General features: G+C 36.5%; 1 protein-coding gene across 1 annotated transcript; it reads left to right on the top strand.

Moving 5' to 3' along the window:
* On the top strand, positions 596–5,468 carry LOC105157772 (AT-hook motif nuclear-localized protein 5). Its single transcript, XM_020695041.1, has 6 exons — positions 596–769; positions 1,072–1,683; positions 2,320–2,387; positions 2,805–2,936; positions 4,520–4,681; positions 4,821–5,468. The coding sequence occupies exons 2-6, from the start codon at positions 1,176–1,178 to the stop codon at positions 5,052–5,054; spliced, it is 1,104 nt and encodes a 367-aa protein (XP_020550700.1). The 5' UTR covers positions 596–769; positions 1,072–1,175; the 3' UTR covers positions 5,055–5,468.

Genomic DNA, 10,363 nt, shown 5'->3' with positions numbered 1-10,363 from the left:
AATTTATATTGGATGCAACGCTGGCCTTTCAGTTCAATTCAAGCTCTAAAAAACACCTATGTGTTGCCATGATTGAGGAATTTACTATACTTGTGCATAACAATTTGAAAAGCGTGTTCCCACTATCTTGTATTCAACCAAATATGTTGTCGGCTGCGAGTAAGCTTTTAAGATGAAACAATATTTTGCTGGTGCCATTAACAAATAAAAAGTCATAATGGGCTTTCACTAACGCCTTGACCTTAATGACACGGAAATTTTCCATTTTTTGTTCCTCATATACCATCAAAGGGAAGAAAAATCGATAATTTAGGCAGAACTCAGATTTACATAGTAATTCATACTTTTGAGGGGTTGAATTATAATCAGTTATAAGAAGGCTAAATTGTAACTTTCAGCCCAAAAAAAGGTAACATTTGTGAATTTTTTAGAAGTTGGTTAGAACTGTGAGGGTATTTTCTTATATGTTTTAAATATTAGGGGGTGAATGCGATTTATGGCATAATTGAAGGTGCAAAGTGTTATTAAGCCATAATGAGCAATAGGAAAGGTGGCCTTCCCCTTACTTTAATTCAAAAGCTGAAATTTTTCTATTTCATCTCACTTTTGTCTTTACCCTCCCTCCTCTTTCCCAAACCTCCCCATTCCTCTCTCTCACTCTACCACATTCTAAATCTAGGGTTTCATTCCCTCTTCACCCGTTTCTCTTGATGTGCTTTGACTGCAGTTGAGCAGCTGTTGAATAAGAGCTGAGAATTTGAGTGCTTGGGTAGATATGTATTTTCTACATTTTCAGGATAAGCTTTGATGTGTTTTCACTTGGCATTCAATCTGTCACAAGTTTCAACTTTTTGAGGGTTTTTTGTATCTATTGAGTTTTCTCTGTCCGGTTGAGACATAAAATTTCTTATTATATTGAGTTTTTTCGCTCTCTTCCACAATTAATGAAAAACCCATGATAAACCCTAGTTAAAACTTCGACCTTTCGTGTTGTAGTGTTGTAATTCTTTGTTGTATTTTTGCTTTTGGTTTGTTTGTTAGGTTTTTGATCTGATTCCTTTGGTGGGTCAGTTACAGATTTGCAATTTAGGCTGGAAAAGAGGCAAAGACTGTGTTTTATAGGTTGAAATAGTCTCAAGAATTGGATCTTTAGTGGAATTTTGGCAATTAAATGAATGGATGGGAGAGAAGGGATGACATTACAAGGGTCAGCTTCATATTACCTCAATAGAGGGGGAATTGGTGGTTCTGGTGGTTCAGGGCCTGGCCACAATGTTCATGGTGCTGGTGGGGGTTCAGCGACTGCACAGGGTGGTGGGATAAACACACAGTCTGTTTTCAAGTCTCATTCTAATCCTAACATTCAAGTGCATCCAAATGTAGGGATCAGTGGAGGTTCTGTGAGTGGTTCAGCATTCCATGTTGAGAACCCCTCATCCAATTTTGCTCATGGAATGAGTGATAGAATGAATATGTCTATTGTTTCTAGTTCTCCCCGGGGTGGGGAGATGGTGAAGAAGAAAAGGGGCAGGCCTAGGAAATATGGCCCTGATGGAGCTAACATGTCTTTAGGACTGTCCCCAATGCCTGCCTCCACCCCTCCCTCCGAGACTACCCCTGGTGAAAAACCACGCAGAGGCAGGCCACCAGGAACTGGGTGGAAACAGAAACTTGCTCCACTTGGTAAGTTTTCTGAGAGTAGTGATCTTCAGTTTCGTAATCTGTGTCATGAAGCCTGAAATGATCATCATCTTGCTTTGCCATAAACTCAGCTTTCAGAAAGTGGCTTTTCTTGTGTCTATTCGAGCCCGACCTCGAACCCATCTAACACAGACCTTCCTAAAGGAAAAAGGGACAAAAGATAAAAAAAAGGAAAAAGTAAATATGCTTGTAAACAGCGGATTATAAGCAAAAAAGAAAGATTTTATCAACTTAGAAGTGTAACTTTGATGAAATATGACATAGTTACTGATCGTCAGTGAAAACTTTTGTTTGTGTATTATTGAGCTTCTAAATGTTGTCTTTGTGCTTTTTTTTTCCTCTAAGCCTCTGGGCCATGCTTCAGAAGTCATATTGATATAATCATTGTGATGTCTCATTCCATGTTTTCAGTATTTACATTTCAGTGCTATATATAATTGTTGAATGAATCCTCCACCAACAACACTCTCCATCCAAAATAAAAGCTAAGAAATACTACTTATTACTTTTGGAGAGCAACTGCTGTTTACTTTGTGGCTATATGTGGGCTTAGATTGATATTCTCTTTCAAAGTGCTTCTTGTAGCTATGAGCTTCTCAAAAGCTTTTCTTTAATCAGGTGACTGGATGAACAGTTCTGCTGGACTAGCTTTTACTCCACATGTGCTACACATTCAAGCTGGAGAGGTTTGTGCTGCTCCACATTTGCTTAATCATTGTAACAGTTTTCATCTACAACTTTACACTTTACATGTCCCGTGTTGCTTCATCCCAGAGGTTTCTGATAAGTTTTCTGACTTTTCACTCAAATTAAGAATAATGAGTACCACTGTTGAACTTCAGATAGATACCATACTGAATTGAGACCATTTTGATGGTAAATGCAAAGCATTTTTCTGAGCCTTAGATTGGTTCTATACTGATTTTATTAATATGAACTTGATTCGACAAGTTTATGCTGTAAAACTCAATTTATACCTCTATGTTAACTTAATGAAAAGAAGAGGTCAATGTTTGTTTTCCTACAAAATTCACATGCGATAGTAAAATTTTTGTGTCACTGCAGTATTATGTGGCGGAAGTATGAATTTATGTTTCCTGCAGGATGTTGCGGCAAAAATATTGGCATTTGCACAACAGAGGCCAAGAGCTTTATGCATCTTGTCAGGTAGTGGATCTGTTTCTGCAGTGACACTACGCCAACCTACAAATACTGGTGGCACTGTAACATATGAGGTTGGCTCTGCTTATCCTTTCATACTTTTTATACAGTCATATTTAGAATACTTGGAAGTTCTTTGCATAAATCAGATGTTAAGATTGATAAGTTGAAGCCACATTCTTATTTATATCAAGGATATAAACTTATTATTTTTGCTTATAGTTCCTCTGTTTGATGATCATCACTTTCCTTCAATTCCTTAATCTTTTAATGCGGTGTATATGAGCTATCATCAAATTGTGTCCACAGTTTGTTGCCTAATTACCACACTGCACGTAACTTATCAGTTTTGGGAGGTATCATTGTTTTTCTTTCTTGGTCTATTTTTGAGAACAAGAAGGAATTAGTGTGTCACTGCTGCTGCTTCAGGTTATGGTTCAATGTATATTGGAGTATACTTCATGTAAAAGCAATTTGCAGACCACAAAATCTAATATCCAGAAGGATTTTGGAAATCAGAAGTCCATTGAGCATGGCATGGAGCTAGGAAACACTTTATTGAGTCGTTGACTATTCATCGGCTTTGTCAGATTAGCTTTAGTGATGGTTATTTTGCTTCTCTACTTCATGGTGTTGGTTAATTTCATTTGATCTCAAGCGGATTTGTTTGTTATCCAATCTTGATTTATTCAAGCCACCTGCAGTAGGATACTATTGATGATCTTTCTTCCTTTGTCAGTCTTGACTCAGGTTTGGTTAAGGCTTAAAGCTTTGTTTTTTGAAATTGAAATAAACTCTGTTCTGTGTTCTAATATTCTGAAATATTTGTCTTGAAAATTACATATTGCATGCTAATTATGCATAATTATCATAAGCTGCTTCCTTTAAAATTACCACTTTCGTAATTATGTTGTATTTATTTTCTGACATGCACCCAGAGTTGAGGCCCCTATTGACTCTGTTCCACATGGATGAATTGGGTAGTTATAAAATGGCATTATCATGATTCTTTCTGCCTGATCAGTGGTGAAAGTTGACCCATCTTTACTTGATTCAATCTTCTATGTGAAATATTAAGTGAGTGGGTTATACACAATGCAGTTGACCAACAAATATGTCTTTACAATTTGCTTTTGGTTTCTTCTCCCAAGTGTTGAGTGATGCCTGTCAAATTGGTTGTGTTTTTGCGATGTTGATTTAAAAGGCATGATACCGAAATCTAGTTCAGCATCTTCGCATTTCCTGTCTTAGTAAACATTAGGATCATCTATGATTGATGATGTCCGAATATGCTGACAAACTGCTAAAGTCCAGGGCACCAGACAAATGAACTGCATACATGGTTCGAGTTGTTTTTTGCTGTTCCTTGTTCCTATCTGTACAACATCTGTATCTATTTCTCTGACATTTGTTGGAAAGATTTGATTTCTTTGCAATTATAAAGCTCTGGAACAAAAAAGATCACTGCAAATTTTAATGTACCATCTTCCATATCTGGCTTGCTGCAAGTAACATTCTAAAGACGTAATTCTCATGTTTTACTATGACATTGATATATTTCCCTCAAATTCTCTTTCCTAATTTCATGAAATATTTTGTTGTTGTATGTCTTACTGCGTCTTGTTGAAGGGATTAATATGGCATGTTATTCTTTTAGGGCCGTTTCGAGATACTATGCTTGTCTGGTTCTTACTTGGTCGCTGAAAGTGGTGGTCCACGCAATCGAACTGGTGGTATAAGCATTTCTGTCTGTAGTCCTGATGGCCATATGATTGGCGGTGCTATAGGCGGTAAGCTCATCGCAGCAAACCTCGTGCAGGTATGCATTTGACCACGTTCTCTATTCTTTCAGGGGCAGATCCCCCTATATTGCTTATCACCCTCACTAGCACTGCAAAAGTCATCACAGGGGAGAATTAACTTGATGTAAAATGGGTGCATGATTAAATTTTCCTCAGGTGGTCGCATGCAGCTTTGTGTACGGTGGTACAAAGGCAAAGAGCAAGGCTGAGTCCGGATCAACAGATGAGAAATACCTGCTAGAACAACAATCTGCTGAGCATTCATCAACTCCACACACTGCTGCTCCAACCCAAAATCTCACTCCTAATTCCGGAACAAGCGTTTGGCCTCTCAGCTCACGGCTGGACATCAGAAACTCCCAGGGAGAGATTGACCTGACACGCGGATGAGAACAAGCTCCAGTAGACACATTGCAGTGTTTTGTATATATGTGTTGTAAATGGAACGCGCCAGGGACCAACTGACTCTGAACTCACCGTCTCCCTCCTAGCTGACGGTGTGTTGCTAACATACCCATCCTGTAACAAATTCTCGTCCCAGGTTCTTGAAAATTAGCAGTAGTAGAGAATCTTACAATTGTCGGAAGTAAAGGGACTTGTCGTCACTGTAATATTTTAATTGTTGTCTGCAAAAAGGAGGTGTCAATGTTAAACTGACAGGATTCCTTTGTCCTTGTCGATCCCTAACCCCATGATCCTGTAATGTTAACATGGATATTCAGGCTACAGATACGTTCCTGTTGTTACTGTGCCACGACGACAGTTTCTGCCTTATGGTTATGAGCATTGAGATTCTTTGGTGTACGAGATTGATTTCATCCTGAGAATAGTTTAGTATGTGCAGGTTGAATATATGACTGCATTAGAGATGAGAAAATCTCACAACTCGAATGAGAGTGCAAACGACTAAGTCTGGTATTTGATTGTATCATTGCTTCCAGTTACAGTTTCTTCGCAGCCAAACCCAAAACTGAGTGCATGGAAATGCCAGAATTCAATACAAATTAGACACAGATTCCTGTCATTCTTTTTTCTTCCAGTTTCTTTCCCCTTTGGCCTTATGGATCCCTTTTCTGTTTTCGCCCAGTAAAGCCTGTTGGAATGACAAGGTTGATGTTTCACAATTAAAAAGTCGTAGGTTCGAGTTTAATAAATATGGGTATAGTCTCCATAAAAGAAATAGGATTTTTCGCTTCGATTGATTATTCAAAAGAAGAAATTGGGGCAAATACAAATCAATCACGGCATCACAATGGTCATTAGCCGTTGCTTTTGCAAGTGTAACTATGATCAAAATTATGGCAAATGTTTCGGTCATGGCTAAAAATTATGGCAAATATTGATTAATTGTGGTAAACAGTTTAAGTTTTTACTTTGATTTTATTTAATTGTGGTTAATAGTATTCATACCATGATTTTTAAGCCGTGGTTATCTGAAAACTCAATTTTTTTTTGTAGTGTCAGCTTTTAATAGTAGCTTCTTATTTTTTTTATTTTCTTTGAATATATTCGTGGATTTAGAAATATCGATACGTTGAGTTAGTATGGAACATGCAATACTGTGCATCTTTTTTTAAAAATAAAATCCATTTTTTTAAAAAAAAATTTGCTTTATTTCACACTTCAAATCTTGAAATATATTTATATGTAGATCCAAAATAAATAACAAATCGAGATAATATAAAGCTAACAGTCGACACTGAAATATATTTTCATGTAAAATTGTAAATTTACTGTACGACTCGCTATAAAGAAAGACATATTCATAAATTATATATATTAATTGATAACAATAATTTTTATTTTATTGTTAGTAATTTGTTTTAAAATAATAAGGAAGAATTTGTATTTGAATTGTGGTTATGGACTAATAAACATGAAACAATATCTTCAATATGAAATTCTTAAATAAAGATTCATATTTAAAGTATTCATTTATTTATATTTAATGGCCTAATAGAATTAAGTAATATCGTAGTTAGTTTATACAATATGTTATTAATATTTCTGTATTTATTTAAACATTCAGAATAAAAGTAAATTGCCAGATTACAATTAATATTTCACGTGAAATAAAAATTTGGAGCCAAGATTGATGTTTATGATTGTAGTGGAAATTTCAATTCATTTTTTTGTTTGAACTATCATATTTTGAAATAATTTTCTAGGCTTATTTTTAATAAGAATAATATATTTCTGTTGGTATAATATCGGATAATTTATATATTTATTTGAATTAATATAAAAATAAAAATAATATAATTTAATTCTTTTGTTTATTGAATTAAATTTTGATTTTATAGGGGCAAAATACCGTATGAACTACAATTGGAGATAGTATTCTCTACCAAAATATAAAGCTATTTTTATCTGTTGAAACGGAATTTTCATAATCAAGAAGATATTTGATGGAGTTTGACGCGTCTTGCCATTGAATCCGTTGTGTGAGATATTGTCCGCTCCATCTTTTTTTTAAAAGTTTATTAGATATTTGATGGACTATGGTATAGCTTGCAATCTAATTGGCGCAAGGCATTATTCTTTATGATTTCATAAGAGCCTTTCGATATGGTATTGACAAGACGTCTCACTAGAGAAAGATGAAGCCTTGTGACTTATAAACCACTCAAACTCTTCATTTGCAATCAATATGAGATACTTATCAACATCAGACTTAACAACGGAGAAAGTTCTTGATATCACCTCTATATTACGATATTGGTGGCAATATGGGTTTCAACCCATGATTCCAATCCAACCCACTTAGTTTTAGGTTCGGTTGAGCTTATAGTTTTCATCTGGGTTGAATGTGGGTCGAATTTAAAGTAAATTAACTATATCATGGGTTCTATACGAGTCCAAAATAGATTCTGTTATATTTTTAAATTTTTATTAGCCAATTAAATGCTATTTTTTATAGTATCAAGCAACCGGTAAAAACATTACTATAATTGTGAGTTCAATTTAAGTTGTCTTTGATTAAGTTTGACTAGATTATGAACATCGAGGTTGTACTTAGGGATTTAGAAAAATTCACACACATTGGTTCTCAATTAGAAGATGTGACACGCGAAGAAATAATTGAATGCTTACGTCGTAATGCAGATATTTTTGCATAGACTCCTCGAGACTTAGAAGGGATTGACCCTAACGTTATAACCCACCACTTTAATATCGATCCCCATATGAAGCCGGTGAAATAAAAGAAGAGGCATTTCAGATCTGAAAAAGACAAATTAATCCAGGCGGAAGTAGACAAACTATCAGTAGTCAACCATTTTGAAGAACTACAATTTTCCGAATGGCTATCTAACGTAGTGTTAGTTCCCAAGTCAAGAGAAAAGTGGCGAATGTGCATCGATTTCAGAGATTTCAACAAGGCATGCCGTAAGGATTTTTATCCTCTCCCTCGAATTGATCAACTGGTAGGCTCCACGTCTGGATGTGGGCTCTTAAGCATGATGGACGCATCACAAGGGTACCACCAAATAATGCTAGCTCTGGAAGACCGCAAAAGAGTCAGCTTCATTACATTTGCTGGAACATTTAGTTACGTGGCCATGCCATTTGACCTAAAGAACCCCAGAACCACCTACCAACGCTTGGTGAACAAAATATTCCATCCTCAAATCGGAAGAAATATAGAAGTATATGTGGACGATATGCTTGTGAAGATACTTACACTATCCTTCTTTAAGGTTTGATTTAATTACATATAGATCCCCTATGGTTTGAGAAATTATATGTAACACCCCTGAGGTTTGTTTTCATCTAACAAATAAGTTCACCCGTTAGTCAAAATTCATCGAATTGACTGATATTAACAAAAGAATTCGAAAAAAATCTATATTTATCCTCGATTGACTTATTACTGACTTATAGCAGGTAGATAAATCTTTTTATGATCAAATTATCCTCATACGTCTTTACGCATTAATGCATGTGATGAGGTATATTTTCACTGTTGTAAGGGTAGTTTAAATCGAAAAAAATTGTTCGACCTATAATAAGTCAATATTAAGTTAATCAAAGGTAAATATCATTTTCATTCAATTTTTTTGTTTGATGGGTATAGACCAAAAGGGATTGGCCCAAGAGGAAGTGCTAAGCCCTAGTCAGGCCCGCCAGTCCAAGAGAGAGTCAGCCCGCCCAAAGGTGTTGGACTTAGCCCATGAAGGAAACACCCGCAGCACGTTCGGCCCAAAAGGGAGGTCCACTAGGCTTAGTCTAAAGAAAGAGCCCCCCACACTAGAATCTGTTTAAGAAAGAAGCCTGCCTCATCAAAATTGGACCAAGAAGGAGGCCCAGCACGAAGGCCTGCAGCACCTTCCCAGGTCTAGCTAGAAAAGAAAAAAGGTACCCTCAACAAACTGAACTTCTCAACTTAAGAAGACTCCTTGCAAGACAATAGTGTTCACAGAGAAGAAGTTCTCCCTTATCTGAAGACGTGCTACTCAAGAAGGGGATAAGATGCAATCTTATCCATCAGAATCCCACCTTCCTTCTCGGATATATATCTCTCTCTCCAGAGTCCTTGTGAAGAGGGGCTCCTCCTCTATAAATATGGGTGGTACCCCTCAACAGACCCCTCATTCAGCATTTTGAGAACTCTCTCGTTGCTACTCTGTCATTCTAAAATTCATGTTCTTGTTTATGAAATCTTTATTTCTATCACGATTTCTCATTATAATTTATTTCTACATTTATTTACTTTTAAATTCGGGACTAATTAAGCATCGGAGTTCTAACATGTTGCCTTGCAAGTCCCTTTTCTCAAGTGCTTTCACTGAATTAGCCCAAACTCAATATCAAGATCCAAGGACTTTGGATCCTCGCTAAAATCGCATGCATCATTGTTATTATCAGCAAATTCAGTAATTTTTTACTAACGAAGGGTCTTATTTGTTAGACGAATGCAAATCTCAGGGGTGTTAAATGCAATTTTTCAAACCACAGGGAGTTTACTTGTAATTACACCAAAACTCAAGGGAGGAAAGTGTAATTATCCCTATTTTTAATAAGATCATGTAATTTAAGAAAATTGATTAAAAATATATATATTTTTTAATAATACTATACAATTTGAAGAAAGATATTACTATTGATGTGCATAAACATTAGCTAGCCCGAAAAAGCCCAAGTGATCCAAAAAAGAAACGAGAGTCCCATAACATCCTATGAGACCCAAGAGGACCTAGAAAGCGGCTTTGGTGGTTGCCTCCCAAAAAACAAATTAGAAAAAGGGAGGAGGCTGAAGGCATCCCCCTACTCAAACCTGACCAAAGCTTGACAAATATTCGACCCAAAAAGTCTACACACATGGCATCCCACTCTCTTGCGTGGCATATTGTCAATAGCTACATTGGACCACATCAGCCCTAGGAGACCCCCCCTGGCGGCTGAGACTCCTCACAAGTGAGGGGTTTCTCAAGACAAAGTAAGTAAGAAAAGACTCCCTAACAACTAGGATTCGCTGACAGCTAAGACTCCTTGAAGATGAGAAAGGTGCCCCTAAAGCCTTGGACTCCTCGGCAACTTAGACTCCCTAGTGGTTATGAGTCCTTGGTGATGAGAGTCCCCCAAAACTCAGAGATAAGGATTTAAAAGCACTTCAAACAGAAGATAAGATCAAATTATGGCTTATCCAAATGGCCTTCATCCACTCTTCCCAAAAATAGAGGAAACGTGCACAGTCTTAT

Source organism: Sesamum indicum, linkage group LG1 (assembly GCF_000512975.1).
Source record: "Sesamum indicum cultivar Zhongzhi No. 13 linkage group LG1, S_indicum_v1.0, whole genome shotgun sequence".
Taxonomy (NCBI): domain Eukaryota; kingdom Viridiplantae; phylum Streptophyta; class Magnoliopsida; order Lamiales; family Pedaliaceae; genus Sesamum; species Sesamum indicum.
This window is presented reverse-complemented; position numbering and strand designations above follow the sequence as displayed.